This window comes from Tyto alba, unplaced genomic scaffold (genome assembly GCF_018691265.1).
Source record: "Tyto alba isolate M040663 unplaced genomic scaffold, T.alba_DEE_v4.0 Super-Scaffold_44, whole genome shotgun sequence".
Lineage (NCBI taxonomy): Eukaryota > Metazoa > Chordata > Aves > Strigiformes > Tytonidae > Tyto > Tyto alba.
The window spans coordinates 3,465,659-3,492,483 of NW_024881320.1; the positions used below are offsets into that span (position 1 = coordinate 3,465,659).

Here is a 26,825-nt window from a genome sequence, read left to right on the forward strand (position 1 = left end):
GGGGGGTGGGGGCTGCGCATCCATCGCGGCGTTACATAAAGCGAACTGTTTTTTAAATCGCGGCTTCCGGTGTGACTATGGAAACACTCGGATTATGTAAATACCGAAACCTGCCTGCCATGCATCAGATTAAACGATTCACACACACACACCCCCCCGCCCTTCTCCCTTCCCCGGGGAATTATCTTGTATTCACGTGCAAAAATAATAATAAAAATCACCCAGTTGCTAACGATCATTGCCCACCGTTCACGTTTTTTTACGGGATTGCAAAGCACAGCGGTGCTGTAGCTTGTGAATTTGGGGCGAATTATGTCTCCTGCTCGCCCCTAAGCGCCAGCTTCTGCCCAGCAGCCCAAGTTTTAGTTTTCCTGCAGCCAAACACCTGTTATTCTTGTGTAGTTCCGTGTTGCGGCATGGAAAAGGTTGTGCACGCAGCTGTGTTGTAGCTTGGTTGGGTCCAGGTTTTGTTCCGTTTGCGTTTTACCATCTTAATTATTTCCCCCAGAATCTGTTTATGAAATCATCCCGCACCATCCATGCGCTTTCCTCCCCACCGACGCAGATTGATTGATTGATTTATTATTTTTTTTTTTCTTTCCCGGACAATGTGGGTTTTGTTTTTGTTTTCTAGCGCTCTATTGGCAGAAGGCGGTACGATGAGAATGAAGACCTCTCGGACGTGGAGGAAATTGTCAGCATCAGGAGTTTCAATTTGGAAGAGAAATTAAAGAGTAAAACCTATCACGGGGATTTCGTGCATGCCATGGACGGGAAAGGTAACTGCGGGAGGCTGGGGGGGGCGGCTGCCCGGCCCGGGCTCGCCCCGCTGCTGCTACTCCACGTGTAGTTCCGCGCTTGGCTTCGTATTTCGCGCCCGTAAAGGGGGGGAGCGGCTGCTGCACCGGGGGGCTGCCCCGTCCCGCCCCCCCAGCACCAAACCACGGGGGTTGGGAGGCGGGGTGGTGATAAATAGCAGCGCCTCAGGCTCCCCCCTTCACCCCCCAGTATGCTCCTGGTCCCTGACCCCAGCGCACCGCCGTAGATGCTCAGGAATTAGGTCCTGGCAAAGGAGAGGCAGAAACCCCAGCCCCCACTTCGCCGGAGGTGATTCCTACTCCCCCTCCGCCCGCTATTGAATCCAGGACCCCTTCTGCAAAAGGATGCGATTGATGAGCCTGTTCGCCGGGGTCGGAGACTTTAGAGTCAATAACTTCTTTGTGTTTCTATCATATATTAAATTACAACGCTCCCCTCCCCAAAGTTACTTGGTTTGCTTAGGTGATTTAAATTACGGAGCGGTAAGGAAAGCCAGACAGCCCAGAGCTGCAGCACGGTTGCCTGGCAGGAAGGAAAATGGGAGAGGTTTGCCCGGGAATCAGGCGGGCCGGGGGTTGTTGCAAGTCACCTTTATTTACTGCAGCATTGTTGAAACGGATCCCGAATCCCAGATGGCTATCACCAGAACTCGGCTTTATTGAGGACTCCCTATCTAAGCAGGCTTTCTCAGGAAGGAGTTTTGGCTGTAATCCTCCTGAAATGGCTATAACTGTGGAGCCACTAATCTAGTTTAGAAAATTTCCTTTTCTCCCCTAGGCTTAGTTTTGCATGAGCATTTTAAGCTCCTTTTAGAAAAGTTAATGTGGTGGAGAAATTAAATACCTATCTTATTTAGGAAGGTATTTGTTTAGGAGATAAGCTCAACCCTGACCTCTCTTCCTCCAAACAAAACACAAACACCTATTTTTTAGCTGGAAAATGTTAATTAATTTTCCAGAAAATGATTGCACTCTACCCTCAACTTCCAAATATGCCAGTGGTTGCCATTGCTACATGCTAACTATAGTACAATCTACAGCCTTCCTAGTTCAGCAGCTCTAAAATCTTTGGGTAACTTTCTCCTGTCTAGGGAACTTGAAAATAAATGAGTGTCTTTTGTTATTTTGTTGTGGTCTGTGTCTGCTTTGTTCGCCCCCACAAGGGATTTAAATGCTTTGTTGGGGCATTACGAAGAAAGGGTCTGCCTTCCTGTTTGCTCTGGTTTTATTTTTACTATTGGTTTATTTTTTCTATAAATCCAAAAGATGAACTGAATCTAGGCAAAACAATGACAGTGGTTAGTAAGAATAAAAAAGCCAGTTTATATGAACACATGGAATTGGTTGAATGATATATTTATTTCTTTCTCATGTAATTTTTTTTTATTATTATTTTTAATGATAACTCTTATTTGAGTTTGGGTTTTTTTTGCCAGGAATGTTGGTTGGAGGTTTTCCTGGAGATGCTGCAAGGCAGTGGTGTAATTTTCGGCTTGTTTTAGCTACTTCTCTAGTCTGCTAGGCTATATAGCTGCCTCTGCTTCTCCCATCAATGTTATTTTTGATGTTTGTTGACTTTCTGTCTTGGATGAGTGTCCTTAAAAAAACATCTGTGGTTTATTTATTTGCTTACCTAAAGCCAATAGTTTTAATGTGAATGACTATGAGAGATGAAGATCTCTCTAGTGCAGAAATACTTATGTGGTAACCTTAGTTAATTGGACTATTCATTACACTTATTTTGAGGCTAGTAGCAATAAAGTTTCTGTAATTTTAATGTTTTTGTAAATGGGTAATTACTGTGCTCTGATTTGGTAACTTTAAGTAGGAATATTATATCCCTACTTGTCATAATTACTAACTGAATACAGCAAAGAAAAAGTTGTAAAAATAGAGGGAAATACATCTGCAGGCATGGGAACTTAGCTTCTGATTCCCCTGTTTATTTCAGTATGGGGTTTTATAGCAGAGAAACATCACCAATACGAGCTCAAGTCCGAGGTTCTCATGCTTGCCCAGGAAGCATGTGCATTGCTGGCTGAATCTTGGGGAAGTTAAACTACTTGTATATACCTGAATGTAATACATAAAACGTATAGTGTATTTGGCAGCGCGTAGTGTATTTTGTAGTGCTGAAGAGTGAAGCCATATTTTCCAGTTTAAAGTAGCGTATGGATACTATATAAAAGTCTTTTTTTCCTGTAAGAAAGGGAGAAGAGCAGAACCATAGAAACAGAACGCGGCCGCTGCAGGAATTCCTCTTCTGGGGCAGAAGGCTCCAAATGGAGTGTGGGGTTCTGTAGGCATGGCTCACCCAAATCGCTGCCTTGTAACTTCCTCTCTAATCCCAAATCACTGCTATTGTATCAGACCATTGCATAAAGAAATCTCCAGGAAAGGCCAGTTCTTTGTAATCCTAAGAGTGAAGCAACAAGGTGATACTGGTCAGTGTTAACATAACAAACTTATGTTTCATTTTCAGTTTGTTTGTGTGTTATACTGTGACCCACACAAAAACTATGTCTTTTTCATCATCTTCCTCAGTGGTGGGAACTGTATAAGATTTCTGACTACCAGCTCCTGCAGTCATGTTTCTGATTAATTAATTTTAAAAAGTAATCACATAAAAAGAAAATTATATGTTGACAGAATCAGGGCTTTCTGTTATATTCAGACAATGCTCACAAGAAATCATGTTTTTTCCTAAGAAGAAATGTATACCTTAAAATGTATAAACTTAAACATACTGTTTAAACTACACATTTGCCCCAAACGTACTGAAATGATTTTCAGTAATTTAGTTAAGATTATCTTTTAACTGTTAATTTGATATTTCATTGCAGCCTGGGTGTTTCAACCCAGACCTTAATTGACAAACTCTGACTGGATTCTATTTTATGTGCATCAGTGAACAGGAAAAATAGAGAGCAGCTGGGAGAGCATTGTCTGTCATTTGGTTTCCGGTTTGGACCTAAAATATGCATTCTCTTTATATTTTTCTTGAAGTGATGGTGAATTTCTTTGGTGAGGAAAGGGAAATGGGGAGCATTTTGAGAAAATGTAATGTGAGGTGCTAATGCCATTGTAATTGATTTTGAATTTTTTTTTATTCATTATTCAAACAGATTTTACTTTTGAGTATGTGCAAAGAGAAGCTCTCAGAGTTCCCCTTATCTTCAGAAATAAGGATGGACTGGGAATTAAGTAAGTTACAACCGAATCTTGATGATTAATAAATGCTTTTATAAAATAACCATTATGCTTTTCACTTGTATGTAATATTTCTTTTGATGATCTCAAAATGTATTGCAATTAGTAAGACTGTCAGTACCCTTGAGAAGAGGAATAATTATTTTCCGCTTATAAACAAGCAGATAATGAGGTCTATAAAAGTTAAGTGCATACAGCATGGTACTACACAATCAAAAATAAGTCAGTGATGAAAGTTAGGAATAAAATTCAAAGGTTCTTGCATCCAATCCATGCTGTAATGACTGAACAAACTCCCTTCAATTTTTGACTTACGAGTTGTTTTCCGTGTTACAGGTGGAATGTCTAATGATGCCTGTCATTTTCCATTATAATTGTATCTCTTCAGAATGTTATAGGTTTGTAAATATTTAATAACGTCTAGTTAAAATGTGGTATTGTTAGAATCTTTTAGGTTGCATTTTGTTAATATCCAGTCATAAAGGATTTGGTATTTTAATAAGAGAATCCTGCAAGTTTCTTTGTAAAAGTGACAGTGTCTAAGAGAGAAATATTAAAATTATATACTTTATCAGCCACATAATGCATAGTTTAGATAAATGTTCCTTAATATTTTTGGAAATTAAGACTGTGTAACTGATTATATTTGAAAGAAGGAAAATTCATTTTCTGAAAGCAGAATTACTTTGCTCAATTTCAGCTGGAACACCTCAAAGTTTAGGGAACTGACCAGTCCCAGTTTTTTTAAATATAAAGAATCAAGCCACCAAGAAACAATGTTTGGGGTATTGGACAAGCCTATGTCGTCTTACTGTAAGAGCAAATAGGGGCTGCTCTGATGCTTGTCATGATGTAGTAAAATACTTTTACATGTTGAACTCTGAACAAGAAGCACTTAATAGGAACTCAGTAGTAATTACAGTAATGTTTATTTTGCCGAGCCATTATGTTGTACTGGGATTTTTTTTTTCCTTTGGTTATTAAGCCCAGCTATTTCTGTACTTAGTTCTGGATGCACAGTCTAGTTTCTTGTTAAAAAAAAAAAAAACGAAAAACACAAACACCAAGATACCATCTTTTTTTTTTGTTTGTGCAAAGCCTTTCCTAGACTATATCCCAATTTGCTGATGAAAACATGCATGTATTCTGTAATGTTTAAGAAAATGGGTAGGAAACTTAGCTGTAAAGTGAGAAAGGCTGGTCACTTCTTACAGTTTCTAAACAGTTCTATGCTCCTATTTCGTGTTGTAGAAAACCTAATTTTTCTGTTGTATTATTTGAGAGGAGGTGTGATCAGGTGGAAAGCATTGATCCTTGAAGTTTGTGCAGAAGAGGGGATACAAAAGCATCTGTGTTGGTATTCCTGAAGTCTACAACCTTCCATATAACCTTCATATGAAAACCTGAGAAGCACAGAAAAGTCTTCCATGTTCATCGCTTAATTATGCTTCACCTGCAGAAGCCACCTCCTTAATCTCAGTTTATACATTACATGACTATAGTATTGCCTTTCCTGATATATCATTTTCTTGATTATCTTCTCAGCTGAGTTTCCTTAACGTAAAGTGCCATTTGTTCTACGTGCATTTGTGATGCTGTTGGCCAGCCTAGTTCCTAGAGAGCCAGTGACATCTCCATTGAGTGCTTGTCCGAATGTACATTTACACTGTATGTGTATATGTAACCATCACCTGAAGCTGATGAGTTTTTGCTTCATTAGGAACTTTATTATTTACAGGAAGTTCCTGCTCCCTTAAGGGTTGTGCTCTCCACTCTACTCACCCAACTTGGCATCCCAGTTCCTCACTTCCACTCAGTCCAAGTACAGGAACTTTCCCTCCTAGAATGATTTTTCCTGCTGCATTAGAGCCTCTGTTTTTCTGACCCTCCTCTTGGCTTCTCTGCTCTACTTGTCAGGGAGGGTTTTTTTTTCTTTGAAGGTTGTTTGCTACTTTTTTTGTTCACTTTATTTCTTCAAGATATGCTTCTCTTGGAGGAATCAGCTGAAGGACATATCTACCGTGGAAAATGGTGGAGAATCATCCCAGGCGACTGTTCTCTCTATATGCGTTGGTTTTAAACTGCCACTTCAAAAGGACAAGTGATAAAAGTGTCAAGAATTCCTTCTGGAAGAAGGCATCAGCTCTTCTGTGAAACTGGGGAGTGTTTAGGAACCAGAGATAGTCCTGCACCTTCCTAGCAGCCAGATCTTCCTCCTGTGGATGTGGAAGTTCACAAATTCCCCACAGTATAAGAAAACTGGGGACATGTTTTAGCTCCTGCTGTGCCAACAGTACCTGTTCAGTTAGTGCTCCATCAGCAGAGAGGTGTGGAAACATGAGCTTGTCCTGCAGACACAAACATTACGGGGCTTCAGATCCTCAGCTGCAAACGGGGGGGCATTATCTAAGACGGATGACGAGTACCCCAGGCTGGGACCAGTGTGTCCTTTGGCTGCCAGTTCCAGCCAGTGGTGCCTCCAGAGCTCAGGTTGCCTGATGTGCTGTGGGTGTTGCACAAGATCCTTCACACAGATACCTTGTTTCTTGGTGTCCCTAACCACAGGATGGAATATCTATTTCTTCTTGATAGCTCAATATTCAGGATTCTGTAATGAGGCAATTTCACCTTAGACATTTCGACACCCAAATCTCAGCTCACACATGGTCATTGGCTTCCCTGTTGTTCCTGTGCCTGAAATCCGGAGAGATGCCACCTGGCACTCCCCTGCCCTTTGGTCAGCTGTGTGCTTTCACTGAAGCCTCCTGGTGTGATGTTGCCTTTGGAGAGTGGTCTTTGGTCTTTCTTGATCCAGCCGTTCAGAGACTCCTCAAGCTAATGGGATCGTGTAGAGTAATATGTTTTTTGTCACGTGTTGGCTTGTTTTTCTTCAAAATGTGTTGGTTTTAGACACATTTGCAGTCAGCCTTCCTATTCCTTTTCCTTCCTGGAAGCCACCAGTAATGTTTGTTAAGACCTTGAAGAAGGGAGGGCTTTGGCCCCTTCTGTGGTTATACGCCATACCTACTGACAGGTCAGGTTACAGATGTATCTCTGTGTTTTGCTGAGGCAAAAAAAAAAAGACCTGGCCTCAAGTGCTTCTGTGTATGCACACATACACAGCAAGAATCCACGTACAGATGACCATGCCTCAAAGAAGACCATTGAACACCAGGTACCTTTCTTTGTAAGCATTATCAAAGCAGTCAAATAAACAGCAGTTTTGGAACACGCATTGGAAGTGAAGAAGTAGCAGGCGTGAATGCTGCGTGCCTTCATTTTCGGTTGGAGTTCTGCAGCTCTGGCAATTAGGATAATGCATCTTTTGAATTCTGAACTGGGTTGCGAAGAGGTGGAAGAGAAGTAAATGCTAATCCACAGCAAGAGTTTTAGAGTCACTTACTCAACCCTCTGTCACACACTAATGGTTTGGATAGTGAAGGAGAAATACGTGTTTCAATTTGCTGTGATGAGCTTAAAATAGTCTCAGCAGCCAGTCTTGACTAGCCAGCTTCGCAGTTTCCTACAGACTGCCAGTATCATTCTGATACTATTCTGACATCTTTCCTCCTTTCTAGGGCTGTTTCCCTTTCTCCCTTTTGTGAACCATCCACACATCATGTGCAACTTCTTCCACTAGCTGGAATTCACTGTCAGAGAGTAAAAATACTTTTTTTTTTTTTTCTTTTGAGGATATTTTTGATGAATTAGTATGCTGACAAAAGTAAGAGCAAATTTTATCTGATACATGAGCTTTGGATGGTTCCTGCATGGAATCAGTTAAATTTTCCATTTCACAGTTAGTTGGGTGAATTGTTTTTATATTTCCATTCTCTGCTGAATTATTGAATACTGACTGCTCTGGGGGATTAAAATACTAGAATTTGTATGTTGGTAATCTCTTATAGGGCATTCAACATTCTAATATTTTTTATTTAAATAAGCATGACTTATTAGTTTGAAATGATGTTATAAAGGAATTGTACACACTTGGGCATAAATGTCATTAGAATGAGAGAAGATTGGAAACACAGTTTATGTGTATTTTAAATGACAGAAGTGAAATGCATGAGCAAACTTTCCTATTTGACACTCTGCAGGATAACATGATTTAATTTTATTTACATTTCCACTTCTTACATGTATCTACCCAAAGTAGCTGGCATGTAATATATGAGTTTTGTGGATGTGCAGATACATAAATGCTGTGTGCATTGTGTTCCAGCAAGATCAAAATAGATTGACACCTGCCTAACTGATCCAAAACACTGAGCACTTCCAGTCTCATCATCCTGACGTTTACTGCTTAGATTAATGAGTGTCACAGCCTCCCATCTTCCATCACTAGACTGAGACTGGACAGTTTGCCTTTGGATCCGAGTCATCTGCTGATGAGACTCAGGAACCTTAAGTTCCACTTCAGGCTCTGGAGGGAATGATGCTTTACTGGGTCTTTTCTAGCACTACCCGTCTCATGCCCAGAGGAGGCTGTGTGTATCATGATATGGTAAATTAGGTGATCCACATATATGTGTGACTGTTCAGATGCAATGGTCTATAAAAGATGATTTTTAGACTTCTGACATTTTGAATTACTGATGAAACGTGCTTCCACTTCTGTTTGCTGTTAAGCAATCAGCTTGCATGTCTGTGCCTGGCAGAGGTACAAAGCATAGATGAACAGTTTGGTTACTGTGCTTGGAGGTACTCTGAAATGGCAATGAATGAGATCAATGAGGAAGAATTATTATAACGAAAATCTGGAAATTGCTTTCGTGTATATTCTGACCATCCTGAGCTGTTAATTGTATGGCTAGAAGCAGGAAAGTCCACCTGTGATCTTGTAGCTGTTCTTCTAGGAGGGTTGTTTGTTTCCAGGATTGTAGCTTGGAGAGAGAATGCTGTTTGGAAAGATGTTGTCTCTTTTATCTGAACAGTGGTAATCTTGCATTGTATTGTTGTTAATCAGATATGTATGCTAGCCAGAGCTCATCCTCATTAGGATTTTAATAGGAGACCTCTAGCAAATCTTTAAACATTTACTAAAATGCAAGTTTGCACCCAGTGCATACTAAGGTGTTTGCATTTCTTTTTTTTAAGGCAACATGATTTGTATATAGCAGAATGCTGAAAATCACCAATGTAGTCAGTTAAATTTTGGTGTTAAGTCAAGTCACCCCACTATACTATTCTTGACCTATATTTTATGATCTATGAAATCTTTGGAAGCATTCATAGTGTTTTTACTCGAGATGCATTTGCCTGAAAATTGCATAATTAGCAAGGGAAAAAAATAAGTTCTTGCATTGTTGGTATTCTGGACTTACATGCAGAAAAACAAATGAACCAAAACTTACTGATTAGTATAAGACTGATGACATTCAAGAAAACAATTGTTTTTCTAGCCATCATAGTGCTGTAGCAAACCAGCCTTAACTGTGTAAGAGTGAGTGTCCAGTTATGCTGGGTGGGGCTGGAGATGAAGTGCAGTCAGTTCTGGTCTCAGAGCCAGCAGAATGGGTTTGAATTAAAAGCAGGACCTCCCAAGGCAACCCAACTCCAAAATCTGTTCTTGTACTTGAAACTTGCTGTGTTTAAGCCTGATTTTTTTCCCTTGGTGTACTCCTTCTCTAATGTATCATACATAGTGAGATTGCAGAGAAATAAACCCAAGGATCTGCCAGGTGTGCTCTCCAAAGAGCTAAACATGCAATTTTATTGTTAGGGAGGATTGTATTCTTCCAGTTTGAGTAATGTTTATTGTTGTCTGCTGCTAGAGCTCTCAGAAAGACTGGATTTGCTTGTATGCATCTGGGTTAGGGTTGTTATCTCAGTTGTTGATTTTTATTTTGATTTATACAAATGTGGAAAAGATTGCCCATCTAATTGTTCTACGTGTCTGGAATAAAATACAGGCAAGCTGTGTCATTTGAAGATAAGCCTCGCATCTTCTTGTCACCCACAAATAGTTCCTTCTTCCCCTACTTCTTATTTTTTAGTGCTTGGAAAAAAAGATGAGCTCTGAATGAACTCTGAAGGTCAGTAGATTCAGCCTGTCTCATTCTGGTGAGGGAGTGAATTCCAAAGCAGTGGGGCCCTCACAGCTAAATGCAAAGATGTGAGGGTTGGCAGAGAACTAACAAAAGATATTGTCCAGCCTCCACATCCCACCAGAGGAAGGTGATAAGGGTAAAAGAAAGTGGACAAACAATTTGGCGAATAGTTCTCAAGATAGATGCGTGACAGTAAATGAATTTCTTAACTTTATCTTTCAGTCTTTTCTTAATAGTAAAAACTATTGCTTTAAAAGTTTGCCTGTGGGCTGGATCATTCTGATTTCTGATTGAATTATGTCAGAAGTCCTTTATGACCAGAAGCAAATTGTTTATCTTAAACCCAGGGTAGTACAAGAGGGACAGAGCACGTAGCTGGCAGGTCACACAGGGCTGTTTTTCATTACAATTCCTTAGTCAGTCTGTGTGTGAGGTGAAGTATGAAATACTGTCATTAAGATGAAGCCAATCAGCTTTAAAACCCCACTACTGTTTTTGTCTTCTTTTTCCGTTTTTTTTTTTTTTTTTCCTTGTATGTTGCAGAATTTTACTCTCTACCTGACAAGTAAAACTTACTCACCTGATGTACAAGGCTATTGTCTAATTACATTAAACCCTAAAACGTTGCCTGTGTTAGAAGTGATCGTATAAATGCATCGACATCAGAGAACCAATTATGCTACCTTTTAATTTAGCTCTGACTTAGCCCAAATTGAATTGAACAACAACTTCCCTACCCACCAAATACAGCCAGGTTGTCTTCTGCCAGACAAGAAGGTTTGGAATAGTCATTAAAACAAAGGGGCTTTAATTCATTATCTTTTCTGTTTTTTTTTCCAAGCAGTGAAGCCAATACTATGATGATACAACTTTGAACAAATTGGTTTACCACTCTGTGCCTCAATTTGTATCCACTGGCACCTGTGATAACTCTCTCCTTGGGGAATATATGTGAAGCACCACCAGTTTCAAACCACTGCCAGTTGCTTAGCAGGAACAAGCTATAAAGCTTTAGGATTTTATTGAAATCACTCCCAATCCCTTCCCTTCCCTCCCACTCCAGTGGTGCTAGAGTGCCTGAAAAGACACCTCTTCTTCTCTTTCATTACGAGTAGAGAAACTTTTATACGCTTGCCCATGCGAAAATGTTATGTATGTCATTAAAACTTGCACTGTCCACACTTCAGAGAGGCCTTGCTTGATTCCACCTACTGCACTACAGACAAAGAGCACTATACATTTATTTCTCTTTTATTATGGTAACGAAAGTGTACCCATACTTCTCTTGACGGTGTTTAACATTGCTTTCTTTGCTAATTATAGAATGCCTGACCCGGATTTCACCGTCAGAGATGTGAAGCTATTAGTGGGTAAGTTATTTTGAATGCACTGGATTAACTCTATACAGAACAGAATTGCTTTGAAATACTTGTCCAGTTGTGTTTGTAGACATTTGTGATAACTCTCAGAATCTGGGAGAAGGCATGGAGAAGCAATTTGTAAATTAAAAAGGCTGGGAGAACCCTAATTAGTAGTTGTGCTGACTGGACTCTGATCTCATGCTGGATAATTGGCCATTGGAAGGAGAGTGAATGCTTTTGCTCTTAACAGGTGTCCTACAAACACTTTTGTGATCCCGGAAAGCGGCAGCTCTATTGATCGAGTTCATTTTTTTTTAATCTGTTGTAGAGCATCTGTTTGTAAAAGGTATGATTTGAGCTGTATCACCTTTTGCCTGTGCTCTCCCCATAGTCTTTATCAGTGTCAGGCCAGGTCAGTGCTTTGAGGAAAGGTTGCTAAGAGAGACTGAGCACAAAGCTTTGCAAACTGCCTTTTTGATAAGACACAAACCAGAGAAGTAGTGACTGTAATCATCAAATGTTTCCCAGTAATTTTTGCAAAATAAATCTTTTTAACTTTAAGAAAAGCTACATTTTGAGTAGATTATACTGTATGTTTCTTTGAAACCTGCTTTTACCGAAGATGGATGTGTTATTTATTGTTTATCTGAAATTGTTACTGCATAGTGATACTACAGTCTGTGAAGTCGTTGCTGTGGAGCTAGCTGAGTTTTGGATGTGTTAGCTGCAGTCCTTCACGGAGACATTTAACTGCATTCTTGCTATTTAGAATTTACTGGTTTTATTTCCTTGTGTTGTGGCAGGAGTTAATATTTTAAATTAGCCCAATTGCTGCATTCTGAAGGATGAATTTTTGAAAATTATTCTTGAGTTTAATAATCAATAGGAATATCAAGTTTGGAGAAGATGTAGTTAAGAAAAACGAGGGAGAGGAACTTGTGCCTCATTTCTGCTCACTTGGGGTTATCTGTGAGAGAGGGGTTATCTCTGATAACCTTCCTTCACAAACAAAACTTGGCAACGTTGCTTAATTTATGACCATATATAAGTTTGGAAAAAAAAAAAAGCCCCAAACCTCTTTGGCAGAAAATGTTAGGGAAGTGTTGTGGGAAGTGCCATTGGTAGCATTTCTGTTGGTAATCTGCAGTTAAATTAGGTAATAATATGAGGGTATTTGCAAGTCCTAAATTTTATGTATTTCCTAAATATCTGCATGTGCACATTTGTAGGTACAGAATACGTCTTTCTGCTGTAGAGGAGCCTTGTGCATAAACCTTGTGATTATCTGGACCCTGTTTGTAATTTTCTGTGAATTGGTTCCATAGCTGATAAACTGCCATTTCTATCTCTGAAACTGCTGAAGTTGAGGGTCTGACTTTGAGATGTTTTGGAACAGCAGTGTTGCATAACAACATTGTTTTTTCTGCATAACAGTCTAAGTGTGGGAGTTGCATTTCCTCAAGATTGATGTCTCTCGAAGTATCAGGGGGGTGGAGATTCCTGTGTACATGTCCAGCAAAGTGGGAGGATATATATAAATAAAATTAGATTTATAAAACAATGGAACAGAAATAACAATCGTAATTAACTTTGAAATTAATGTAAAAGTGTGCCATTTCTCACAGCTGGTTCAACAATTCATGTATATACTCTTGGCCAGATACTGCATCTCATGGGTCTTTTTTTTTTTATCGTGTTTGGACAAACTCCCTTTGGAGTCATTGTATTGAGCCTCTGATGTGGTCAAGAACATTGTCACCTGCTCTTTTTTTAATACAGTTGATGACTTCTGGCATTATGGGTGGAAACTTTGATTCAAAAAATCTAAAATATTTGGGAAGTGGACTGTTATACCTGAAAAATCATGGTTCTTATGGCAGATCATTTCTGTCGATGTGGAATTTGTGCTTTATGTAACAGCCACATTGACACAGAGTGCATGGGGGCAATGCCGCCTGTCTCCATGCCAAATTTCTAAATTGTCTGTCAATGACTTCAGGAAACACTGGTGAACAATTTTCCTACTGCTTATCATTGCTGATAATTTTTTCTACTTTTAGGTTAATATATGTGTTACACTCACAATCTGATGTTCAAATAAAGCAGATGAAAAGTCTTGTTTTATTAATATCCCTTGTGATTGTCCCTGCATTTTTTTAGGATCCTGCTTGAATCTCCAGGTATCTGCGTTTCTGAAGCGCAGTGTTTTCAAAACTTACTCAGGGCCTTGCTGCACCTGGGAGGGGAACGATGTTTTGTGAATGTGAAATGGAATGATCATAACTCTCTGCATCTGAATGTGCGTGGGAGTTGACATAGAGAGAACATAGCTTGAGAAATGTTGTGTTCTATGTAAACTTGTTGTTTTTTTAAGTGTTCGTTGTTATAGTATACTGGTGCTATTTAAACCTGTCATTTGTTCTCTTTTCTTTTTTGAATGAGGAGAAACACATTTGTTACAGAACATTTTAAAGAGATGGTGCTGGGTTTTTCCAAAGCACAGAAGTTCCATAGGAAGTTACTGAGCCTTTGGTCTCAAATAATTCTGAAATCTGACTTTCTATTTCTAACACGATTGTTCTATCACCTCCATATTTGAGTACCTGTAAGTCACAAGGAAATAAGAACAGTTAGTAGACTAGATTTTTTAATCTCCCTTTGAAAACTCTAGTCTGTGGCAATAATAAGGAGAAAAAAAGGTGGGTATTTTTGATCGTCATTTGTGGTTACTTGGGTTTAGATGCCTATTTTTTTAGTATTTAGTCAGATTTCCAAAGAAATTTTGCCATTGCTTGTTGGATTTTTTTGTTTTCATTGTTTAAAAAACGCAGATACCAGCTGGAATTTAGTCTGGTAATGCTTATGACCTACTGTTTATGACTTGCACGTTAGTGTGCGTGAATGTGCACCTATGTGTGTGGATAAAACACTCTTCCCATACCATATCTTTACTTTAAAGAACAAACAGTTTAAACTGCACAGTTGGAATAATGTTCATAACTGGACTCCTACCTCTGTATGAAAGATATCCTGGATACTCTGTAAACCTGAGACAGTGGATTAATTTCAGCAGTTGGAATTTGTGTGATCTCTGAAATGGCTATGAGCCAAGAATACAAATGGAGAAGTGGCCTGTTTAGGAACTTGAGACAACTCTTGAAATAAGAAAAACTCTGTTGCAATTTAATGACCATTAAGCTTTGTAATTTTGTTGTCTAAGGTAGATTTGACTGCTAATTCTGAAGGACAGAATGTCACTGTCATGACTTCATAAGTTGATTTAAAATTTGATTAAGAGGGTCATTGTCCCTCTTAACATCTCCTTAAACATCTGCCACATCTCCACTAAATGTTTAATAGGTGTTATTTCTGCAGGCTCCTTATTTTTCACTCGGCATACCAAGTTGGTGTATTGGTGGTGCTAGTATATGAATATGGGCTACTTAAAAACCAAGTGCACAGCAGTAGCTAGTAAGTATTGGGGCTTTGTTTTATTCCAAAACTCTTTGCGCATTGGCAATTGTCTTCAGATTTGCATAGTATCTTAGTTTATGTCCTTTTTACTTTCTTTTATGTTCTCCTACTCCCTTGTTTCAAGGGCTTATCCCCATTGTCCATTTCTTCTCTGTAACTAGAGTCAGTCTTCCAGCCAGTAAACATTGTATCTTAAGGATTCTCCCAGCCAGGGCTGCTGGTGAGACTCAGACACTCTTCTTTTTCCTGGGCTGCTAGTCATGTAAATGTAAGTCACAAAGCTCTCTAGAAACATTCCAGAAGTGTCATGACCAAAAAAAAAAAAAAAAAAAAAAAAAAAAAAAAAGGAGTGTATGTCAAGCTAGCTGAAGAACTGATTCTGGGGAGTAACAGGTATATGAACTGGTAAGTGCTGGGACAGCACAATAGCTATTACTATTTTTTCCTCAGACTGTGTGATTCTGAGTGACATATTGCTCATGCCCAGAAGAGGCAGCTATACAGAATAAATTATGTTTTCCAGGCTTCATGTGTTGGCAGCTTCTGCCAGCAGTGCTTCTAGGCCACAGCATGGGGGGTGTGTGTGTCATAGATGGGCAGAAAAGAAAAAGCATGTTTTCCCACATGTGTCTGCTTGAATCTCCATACATACATACACACCTGTGAGAATGCTTTATGCCAATTACACTAAAGAACAAGTGGAGTACACTTGCCAAGGTTAACCAAGGACTGAGCAAGGAGAAAGGTAGCTACCTTGCTCAGCAAGCTGTTTGAAAGTCAGGGCTTCTGTGCTTGCTGTTGATCATCTCTAGCCTTTGCTATTCCTGAATTCAAGAACCAAATGCAATCTTTTGCTTTAGTCTTTGATGTCAGAAAGTCAAACATTCCGTTTTTTAATTCGTTTGATGTTTGTCTTTATATTATTCTTCATGGACATCATACAATCTGAAGAAGGGAGCACTGAGTAGTTTTGGAAGTTATGAACCATGTAAAGGAGAGAGAAAGAGGAAGCGTACATGAATGTGTGCATCAGTCTATCAGTCTGAGCTCCTTTCTCTTTCTTAATTACTTTTTTTTTTTTTAAAGTGGTTTGCTTGGGTCAGCACTGATTGAATTTAAAAGAGTATCTGCTTTTCTGTGGCATCTGCAGTGTCTCGGCCTTTGACTTGTAATTGATGTCTGCACTGCCTCTGTCTTCCTGCGTTGTCACAGTTTGCCCAGGAACTCCCTGAGTATGTGTGGAGTCCTTGCACAAGCCTGGTATTTGTATCTAAACAATGATGGCTAGTCTGGATGTATTTGCTTTTATTTTTTATTTTTAGCTGACCTCTCTTCAGCTTGCTTGCAACAGCTGGTGGTCTACTTCCATTGAATCTCAGCTTTTACACTCATACCTAAATAAACCCAAGTGGTTCTGCTGGGTCTGTACTGTGCATTGCCCCCTCTCTCTACGTACGGGCTGGTGTAGCTTTGTGTGCCAGGGTATGTATTATGCACCCCCAAAGTTGAGCTTGCAATCCCGACTAGTGGCAAAAGGGGTGATCTCAAAACATGCTGAGGATTGTAAGAAAGAAAAGAAACTTTCAGTTATTGTGATCCCTGGGCTGAAGAGGTTAAGGTTGTGACCATAGCAGTCACTTGTGTAGGATCAGCAGCATTGTTGTATGGAATTCACCGTGCCCAGCCAGGCATTGTATCAGTGGGAACAGTGCAAGTACAGGACTTACACTATTCATGGGGTGGTCTAACAACTGACATCAACTCACTGATTGATTTTATTTAATTAACTCACTAAGGGGTTATTTATAGAATTTAAAAAATAAGTATAGGAGCAGTGAAGAATGTATCATCAGTCATGTATTTTGCTATTAAAATCTGATGCTATAGACTAGACTGGACCATAATGTTTACATGGATAGAAAACACTTGGTTTCCTTGAATTAGTTGATGTATTCACAAACTGTGTTGGAAGGATCTGGTGTTTTCATCTTGTATAAAGAATCCAAGTAAAGTTGAATGCAGCAAAGCTTTTAATTATGATAAAATTTGTGCACTGAGGTATGGCAGTAAAAAGCAAACATGACAAAGCTCTGAAAAGTGTTGGAGAGAGCAATCTTCGTCTGCCCCAAGGAGATGATGCACAAGATGGGACCTAATATATCATTTCAATATTTGATTTCTGTGATTCTGTCAAATCTTTAAAGACCTGGCAGCAGGCTTTGATCTCCAAGACAAAGGGTGAAAGGAAAACCAAGGCTTTACATATCCTGTTGCTTTCTTTGCTGGGAGTAGCTGAAGAGATATCTGATTATCGCTGGGTTTTGCTTTCTCATTAGAAACACCAAAAGAACAGGAGCTGAGCCAAAAAGTTCAGTTGCAAATGGAGTGTTTAAAGAAATATGTGTGAAGGTCTCTGCCTCAACTATGAGTTTATAATCATGGTGTCAGTGGAGAAAGATAATAGAATAAATTACATCATTAAATCCCAGATGTTTGCAAGGGAAAAGTCTGATAAATAAGGGGGTTTGGCCCTGCAAGCACAGGTCAGCCTTCCCTTGTGCTGCTGACAAGTATTGGTTCTGGAAGAGATGCTGTGTGCTGTCATACATCTGCTCATGGTTTATTCACTCATAGGGTAAGATGTTAGGGACTTCATCATACTGTACTGAAGTGAACAACTGAGCTTCTTTTAAGATCAGTGGAAGAAATTAGACCTGCAGAGGAGTATTTCACTGGCTGATAAGTTTTTTTTTTTTCACTGGGGACAGGCCTAAGCAAGTTTTCTGAAGTTTGGCATCACAACATTTTGTTCATTGTAGGAGTAACTGCAATTTGCAGTGTTATGGTGCACAGTAAATAGTGTGGCCTTCTTTTCCCAGGTGGAAACTGGGCTGAAAGGTGAAAAGATCTGCTTGGATGCCTGTTAAGTGCAGTGCTGGAAACAAAATTTGGGGAGTCTCAGTTTTGAGTTTTCCTGTAAACTGTAAACGATGTACTGAATGTGGTGAGTCACAGCCTCTTCTGTGCAGGGGACTGAGATGGGGTGGAACAAGTTCCCTTACTAGTTAATGTAAACCGGCTGATTAAATAATTTCAATTCAGTTGGGACAGAAAGGATTACTGCCCATCAAGGGTATGTAACAGCCATAAACTATGTGAGGCTCTATCTTCCAGCTAGCCATTTTTGTTCTCTTAAATGCATATGCTGCTGTAGTCCCCAGGAACTCCAGTTAAAATGAGAATATACATGCCAGGTACTTCACAGAAAGACAAGAAACCCCTAATCCATAGTTCTGGAAGTAGATGATAATGAAGGAGGAATGGAAAGAGATGAAAACATTGTAGGTAATGATTATTCTGGGTTTATAAAATGTGATTTTTATATATATTAAAAACTGTACACATATTTATAGATGAATATATATACATCTGTATAAATTTCATTCAGTACTCAGTCAAGAATCCTAAGTGGTGTCTCCACAGAAGAGAAAATTGTGGTGGTGGTGACTGCAGATCAGGTGGATAAAGGCAGGAGGGAAGGCAGAGAGGATGTAAAACATTTCTTTTACATTAGCATACATTTCTTCTGGTGCGTTAGCACAATAGTTCCCAAGCTGGCTGTGCAAATGTGTTCTGCTTTTTGTTAGTAGCTACTCAAAAAAGCTGAAAGCAAACCAGATAACTGTCTCTGAGTAACAGCTTCCTAGTGATTTTTTGGTTCATTCTGCCTGCGTGTTTTCTCCCTCTCTCAAATTGATCTGTTCTGAAAATTGTATCATGGTTGAATTCACACTGAACTACAAAGCAAGTCGAGAGGCTCGTAGTGTGGTCTGCAGGCAAGTAGGGGAAATTTTGTCTTCATCAATGTACAGTTCTCCATCCTGTGAAAGAAAATTAGCTGTGCAAATACAAAAGAAGGACAAAGCAGCCACACACTGCAGTTCAGAAAACTTTCCATCATTTCTGCTGAATAGGGACCTAGTGTTGCTTTTTCTATAGAGCAATGCTCCATTTGTTTCAAGGAAGTTGTGAAATTGGAGACCGAGAGGAGTTAGGAGGGAAGCTCATTAGAGAAACTTTGTTGTAAGGAGTGCTTCCCAAAATTAAACAGGCTGTTCAAAGGAAGTGCAAAAGTCTGCCCTTAGACTTGCATCTAAGTCTTGATTAAGATGTATGGTTCTCCCTCTGTGCAGGGATTTGTCGTGTGAATGCAAGTGCCACGTTTGGAAGAGCAGAAGGGCTGAGTCAGGAGTCATTAGCTGCTGATCTCCAAGAATCTTGTGTGAAGGGATAAGGAGGAAGCAGTGAGGTCTTTGCTCTGTTCCTGGTGTCCAAATAATGCATTTTTCAAAGCACAGTAGACCAGAGTCTTCTTGGGGAGAGGAGACAACATTGATCTCATGGCAGGGGGGACAGTTACTTGTATGAAATACTTCCATTCATTGCAATATTTCTCCTCTTGTTGCTTATGTGTTTTTCTGTGCCCCATGGTGTGATCTGTGCCTGGCTTGCTCTCTGGGTTCTGCTTTCTTCTTTTTCGTATAAATGGGACTGTTGAAGTATTAACCAAAACGGGGTTAATGAAAGCATCCTCATTGTTTTTGTGGTTTGAATGGCCAATGTCTGTGTAGTTTTACAAAAAACAACTTGTGAACATGTACTTCAGTCTGTAATGATTCAGACTGAGGGTACTTCAGTCTCTGGATCCTGCAAGTCACACCCTAAATTCATCAAGGGACTGGGATCCACAAGAGACGGTACATCTCCCCGATAGCTGAGGAGCAGGGGGATCCATGAGCACTTCGAAGACAGGAGATAGATGGCTCTTTGCAGGATGAGGCAGAGCTTGGATGTTCCTCACAAGTGACTGTAAAATAATTGCATGTCAGTGATATTCGATATTCCCATTGATCTGAGGATACAAAACCAAAATCTGCGCTTTAAGGGAGCTGAGTTATGTACCTAGCTACAAACTTTTTCAAGGGGAAAATGGAAAATCAGAAAGCAGTGTATTTCAAGGCCAGTGATTTGTCTCAGATGTTATAAGGCTATTTGCAATATTATGGCAACATGTGTTTGAGATCCAGTCTTTCTAAAAACAAACAGTTCATCCATCATACTGTTTTGTGGCCAAAACTTGTTTTAAAGTCTCCCACTATTTTTAAAAAATACTTTGTTTTTAAAATCAATTTCCAAATGTCCTACCAGTCATGCTGTTGGGATTGCCAGTGTGCTTCATGCTCTGAAGCTTCTCTGTAATTGGGAAATCTGCTAAGTCAGACCTCAACTGAAATCAGCAAATAAGTATTACCACAGAAAATTATAACTTCCAAGTGCCTCTAAGCTAGAATGGAGTCAAACCAAAGTCTATCAACAAAGGAGTCCATAAGTGCTTTTGGTGTAAGCTGGCCAGACTTGTAGCTGTTGCATTTCTTTTTAAATGTGAGAACTACAAAGAGAAAACATCTGGACAATTTTTTTTTTTAAAAAAAGCGCTCTGTTTTATTGAGGCGATTCATTCCAATTATGTCTAGCAGGTTTCTCTTTTCCAAGTACACCACTGAAGACTTACTGTCTCATCCTTTTATCTTTGTCTTTTTTTCTTTCTTTTCCCTTGAGCGACCTCTCCTGTTTTCTTTGTATCCCTCTTTCTTTGATGAGGCTACTATACTGTACAGAACTCATTTTACTCCCTAATCTCATAGTAGCTTGTTAGGACGTACAGATAAATCCTTCTAGACTTGAGCAAGTGCTATTAGGATACTCTTACCACCCATGAACCAATAATGATAGAAGGATCAACATACTTTGCTGTAAGCAGGACCTGTAGGACTTGAGAGGTGGGGTTTTGTTTGTTTATCGTGGGATCTGTTAGTTCTTTGTGGGACACCAGCAGTCATGTATGTTGATCAGACAATGTAATGGGATTGCTGAGCTGTTCCTCTCTCTGCTGGGTGTTTGCTCAGAGCTAGGAAGAATTACAAAGTTGTGGAGCTGCACAGTGTTCTCTCCTGGGTAGAATTAAAATTAGAAACTAGACTTCAGAGTTTCTGAACGGATTTTTTTCAAGTGAAGGTTACATTAGTGATTTTCCTACAGTCTGAGGGCTCTACCTAATTTGTTGAAAATTAAAGTGGTTTGTAGCAGCTCTGAAGCAACCCTTTGGGACTCGGGCATCTACCGATACTAAGGTAGAACAGTGCACATGTAAAGTGGAAATCTCTCTATATTAAAGCAGCGTATTGCAGACTTTCAGAGGACATTGCTTCATTTAACACACATTGTTTTTGTGCCTCTTAAATAGCTTATTGTTGGAAAAGAAAGGCTCCAGTCTGTAATATCAGAAGGGGACATTGGGGGTTTGGTTTGGTGTCACTGTATGATTCCCCACAGCAGCTGCCAGCACTGGTACTGGATGCACATCCCTTACCCTGATGTTTGCAGAACTGTGCTGTGAAACAGGCAGGGACCTGACCTCACTTAAAAAAATTATTTAAGCCTCATCAGTTTTTTGAGTATTGGTGAACAGTTTGTATCATGAAACCAGGACCTAGGGCAGAGGAGGTTAAAACTTACCCAGTGTTCCTGATAGACTGGAAATAGAAACTTGTCCCTCTAATTCCAGTACTTGTGCTCTGGTGCCAGACCATCCTTTTGTCATCTAAACTGGCATCTAGTTTCTGCCTGTTATGTGCCCTGGTATAGTGTCTCTATTCCCTGTGCTATCCATTGCATCTAACAACTTGCTTTTTTTGCCATACTATTTAAGCAAGTCTAAATTGGTTCATTCTCTTCCTTCTCTCCCCACTTGTGGCATTGTTCTCCTATCCCCTTCTTCTGTGCTGGCATGAGCTTTGCTCTTTCTTGCAGTAAGGTGGTTCAGAAAGTTGAACTGGCAGGAAACTCACACTCTCTTCCTCCCTCGCAGAGAGGGGGAGGAATACATATATTTTTTTTTTTTCTTTTTTAAATGATGGTTTAGCTCTCAGCACTAACTGATGCTGGGCTAAAACATGATGGATGTAGCCTTCTACCTCTTGTCGTGAGTTTCCACTGGGAAGCTGTTCATCAGAATGCCTGGTGGTGAGCCTTGATCCATGATTAGGACTTCTGTGCAGTAAAATAAATCAAAAGAAGGTATTTGATGCTCCCTCTTTGTGCTTTTTTTTTGGCTCTTAGAAATAAAAATGAAATACTATAACACTAGCCTATGTTTAGCATGTCCGCTGACTTGCCATTTTGGAAGTAGAACCATTTCTATTTTTAGAGCTGAGCTTCCTGTTTGAGTGCTCTTTAAGTTTGTCCTTTGCCTAACACAGTCAAACTCTTTAAAAAAAATCTTAGTTAAACTGGGACAGTTTTGCTAAAAACAGTCATGTTCATGTCCGGATATAAACAGCAGTAAATCTGCTTTGAATGAGCATTATAATAAAAATTTAACCTCTCAAAAGAATGTATTTCCATGATGTCAAAACATTAAAGTGAAATTGAACTGATGTGTTGATGTGGTCATGGTCATCTCAAAGCCTCTGTCTACAAGTGGATTTAAAAATGAGTTGTCCATGTGGGAAAATTAACCAGAACAGCTATTTTAGAATAACTCCTCATAGTCACACTCTTCTCTGCAATAAGCATCCTCTGCTTTAGCTTATCCAAACTAGAAAAGAGCTGTCTTACTCTGGAGGAATAGCACCCAAAATCCTAAATATTTTATGTTAGCTGTTATATTTTAGCGTCATAATTTACCTTCGTCCAAAACGACCTTCAAGTGTAGCTCTGCCTTTACCTAAAAGTATATATTAATATTAGCATGTTCTGGAGGTCTGATGTAATCACAGCTATATACATCTTCAGATGTCCTCATTAAAGTGTGGATACTAGATGTGTGGTGGTGTTGCCACACCTTTGACAGGACACATTTAAATACCAGTTTAGACCAAAGGAGAGCTGCAGGCTTGCTGATATAATTCCCATTAATTGTATGGTAGTTGAAGGTCTTCTTCCATTTCTTAATTGCCAAGCATCAGGAAAATCAAGGCCATAGTGTTTCTCATTATGGGCTGCTGCTGAGGTTTCAGGAGGGCAGAAAGGCAGTCTAAGGGAAGAGGTGGTCTTTCCCTCCCAGTTCTGGCTCCTTCCCCCCTCCTTGTGCTGTGTTGGCTCTTGATCCTGAGGTCCTTTTCCTGGCCCAGCTTTGGTGCATGCCAAACCCCTCAGCGAGCTCATCCAACTCACACTAGAAAACCAGAAAAAGGAAAATATTTTCCTGATACCTTAGTAATCTCCATTTGTTTGCCCCAAAGTCGGAGGAGTGCCAGGGTCAAAGCGAGAGAAGGTCAGGGCTGCTCTGCCAGGACAGGGGAGACCTTCGAGGAGCAAGGAGCTTTTGAATCAGTTCAGCCATCTCCCAGAACCTAAAACCTGTCCATGATGGAGAGGCGTGCTCCGTGCCTGGGAGCTGGGTGCTGGGATGCAGGCTGGGCTCAGTCACAAGTTGCCAGATGCCCCGAGCACATCTACACTCTTCTTTCCACCACTCACATTACTAGTGGAGCACATCACAAAAAAGTATGTTAATAAAGCCATAAAAAACTAAATTGTCCTTCTCTTGTTGGGGTGTGGTTCTGTGTCAGAGGCAGCTTTCCTAAAAATAAAAGGAGAATAGATTGTATTGATCCAATCAATGCTCCTTTGTACTTGTCTTTTGGAAAATAAAGAAAACTGCTACTGCCGGATTAACATGTCACTTAATGAAATAATTCAATTTCTGTAGGATTCTTAGTATGTAAAGAGGTTCTTGATAGTGTAGAATACAATGATACTGTAAAATGCTATTATCACAAAATTATTTAATTTTATAACATTCATTTTTCCTGTATTTTATCTGTTACTGTTAAATATATTTTATGTTGAGACATTTTATGAAATAATCAGTGGTCTTAAAATAGATTTGATAGATAAATAAAATATAGGATTTTCAACAAAGTTACATTTCATCCCACTTTCCTTAGAGCTTCTATTATTTTTCTTTCTGTAATTGTTCTTTGTGCTAGCTCTGTCTTTTCAGCTACCTGGAGTATGCTTACATATACAGGTTAATGCATTTAAATACTGTATAAAAACTAAAGGTAAAATGTTCCTTTGTATATGGATTATTTTTTTTCTATATGGTTTTCACTGGCTGAAGTTTCAAAGAATCACCAAAAATTACAGTTTGTTTTGGGTAGGTGTAAGGATACTAACTGATTCTATATAATGCCACTAAAACACGTTATTTGCTCTGAGCCTCTTTCTTTAGTCTAGTCCTGTATCATTAAGGCTTAAGACTTTTTGCTGGTTTAAGCTCTTACTGAGGACATGCTTTAAATACCTTACCTTTTGTTGCATGAAAAAAAACCAATAACATGGGTTATTGCAATTTGACAGTTTTATACTAAAAAGCTGCAGAAACCAGAGGGGAAGGAGGGGGAAGGTATGTGTCAAGCACTTGTAGCTTTAGATCTCCATAAGAAGGAAATAATTTAACCCCACTGAAAAGGCTCGTGCTCTGCCGCCAGTGTGCGTGTGCTGGGGAGCTGGGGGGCGGGGGGCAGATACCTGGGTGAGGGGGTGTAAAGAGGACAGGCAGAGAGCACTGCAAAGGGGGGGCTGGAGGGCTTGGGGATGCTTGTTTTGTGGTGGACCAGTCTGTGCTGGGGAAAATGCTGAGTGAGAAAACGAATGGGGAAGTGTGGGGGAGAGATGCTTGCAAGTGGCCGAGCTGGACTTTTTCTTCCCTTTGTTCTTCTGTGCCCTCTGGTGGTTCTGGGAGCGATGGTGTTGGTACATGCCTCTTAAATTGTCCCTACCCTGGGTCTGAAATGCAGGGAATGTCTTGAATAGCTCCACTCGAACAAGAACTTTCTGCTCTGATTCACATCCCTCCCAGTTAGTATGGGATATCATAATAGTCTCCTGTGGGTAGCAGAAGAATACGTGCCTTCCAGCTCCAGGAGCTCCGGAGGGATTAACCGGGATGCAAGTCAAAGTCTCAGTCTTTAGGTACAATTAACCCACTAGTGAAGCTAGCAGATTTCCTAAGGCTGTGCCAGAAATTCTGCTTTACAAACCAAGGGGTTTTTTTCCCAGTAAGAAGCATAAAGATTATAAAGGACCAGCAGGCCTGTCCCTTGGCATTTGAGGTTGCTTTCTGGTTGTAGACACTATATTGCACCTTGGGCACAGATCTTAATTCAGTCACAATGGATTAAAATAATTCCCCAAGGTAGCTTTATCCTCTTAATGGACAGGCTTGATAATCATTCTTACAGAAAGGACATTCTCTCTTTCCTCTGCAGTGAGAGAGTTGAACCTTCTCCTGCTGGTGCTGCACTGAGGAAGAGAGAGAGGCCTAGAAAACACTGGTGTACTTTTCACTTCTGATTCACACCTCCTGTGAATTTCTCATGTTCTACTGCGTGGTTCATGTTTGCTTTGCTTATGGACCACTTCTTGCCTCTACTGCTCCTAATATCAATGCTAAATCCACGTCAGGGGAAAGGATGGGCTATTTTGAAGACTGGAGTCTGGTAGCCTGGATAATGCAAGTCTGAAGCTGTTTCAGGTCAAGGCAGAGATAGGCAGCGCTTCACCTTTTTAGAAATGGGAAATGGCAACTGTTGGACCCCAGAGGAGAGGATTTCACATTCGCTGTTTCCTCTCTGGCAAATTGTTACAATATTCTATACATGAAGCAAAGTGTGGGTGCAAATTCTGCAGGGGACATTGATGAGAGCTTTGCTGAATGGCTTTGGAGCTGGAGCCCATCACTTCCCAAGTCTCTGGGGTGGACTTGGAGAAGCTGTGATTTGTGAAAGCATTCGCTGATGCAGGAAAGGTGCCTCCATTCATGAAGCACAGTTCTCTGTTTGACTAGAGGACAAGGCTTGCCTCCCTGTTGCTCTCAAAGTATTTTTGTCAAGAAGCCCAGAACAGAAAAGGAGCAAATCTCCATACCAAACCAACTTGTGCAGGGTAGGCAGTGGGATGCAGAGACTCTGCACAAGTCATTTTTCCTCTAGGTGTTCATTTGTATGTTAAGAAAAAAAAAAAAAAAAAAAAAAAAGCAGTATATAGCAATGTTGTAGATGTTGTAGGATTTGATCTGTTAAAACCTTTATAACATCTTGGTCACTAGGCCTCTAAATAAAGGAAACAGATACTGTATATGCTATTCTCCACCACCCCACCCCCCCCCCATAGTTTCACTGTGGATTTTACTAATATGTGAGCTGGAATAACTTGATTTTTTTTTTTTAAGGTTTCAAATGAAACATAGTTCCTAAGTAGCTCCCTCTGATTGATTTGATTTTCCAGCTTACATCTCTGCAACTGATTTTTCCCTCTCCTCCTTGCTTTTGTCTGTTCCTCTTGTCAAAGATGGCGCTAGCTTGTTTCTTAGTTACTGTCTTTGTGATTCTTTGGGGATTCACTTGTGCATGATGAGTAAGCAGCAGTAGAGGAGGAAGGCATTTCTTCTTTAGGCTGTAAAATCCCCTCCAGTGAACCCTAGCATCACCACTTTGCCTCTGAGTCACATCTGCTGTGGGAGAGGAAACAACGCCTCTTAATCCCACACTGTCCAGGCGTTCTCCAGTCAAGAGTTATATTGGAAGAAAATACTGGGAAGCCAATGATGAGGTGATGCATGGTGCACTGAAGCTTCCCATGTCAGCAGTAAGAGATGCTCATTGCCAGCTAGGGATCCAGATATATGTTAATCCATTGCAGCAAGTGATGAGCTGAAGTGAGAAATATGGTTTTTATGAGGGCAAGAGGCTGCCGAGTGTTGCCGAGATCTTGCTGGGACTTGGTGGGCTGCATCAGGCTTGGTTGAGTGGGGTCCTTTCTTAGAGGATAGGGTGAGAGAG

The 26,825-nt window shown here is 40.1% G+C and overlaps 1 protein-coding gene across 8 annotated transcripts in view; it reads left to right on the forward strand.

Moving 5' to 3' along the window:
• KDM2B (lysine demethylase 2B) overlaps nucleotides 1-26,825 on the forward strand; it is a 125,304-nt gene that overhangs the window by 7,435 nt on the left and 91,044 nt on the right. For 7 of the 8 annotated variants that reach the window (XM_033008364.2, XM_042805709.1, XM_042805712.1 and 4 more), the window contains 3 exons: nucleotides 635-779; nucleotides 3,944-4,022; nucleotides 11,405-11,451. In XM_033008364.2, coding sequence (XP_032864255.1) covers nucleotides 635-779; nucleotides 3,944-4,022; nucleotides 11,405-11,451 — 271 coding nt within the window. Of the gene's footprint in view, nucleotides 1-303; nucleotides 426-634; nucleotides 780-3,943; nucleotides 4,023-11,404; nucleotides 11,452-26,825 lie in introns of those variants that run through there. The other variant, XM_033008366.2, reaches the window with a different exon arrangement.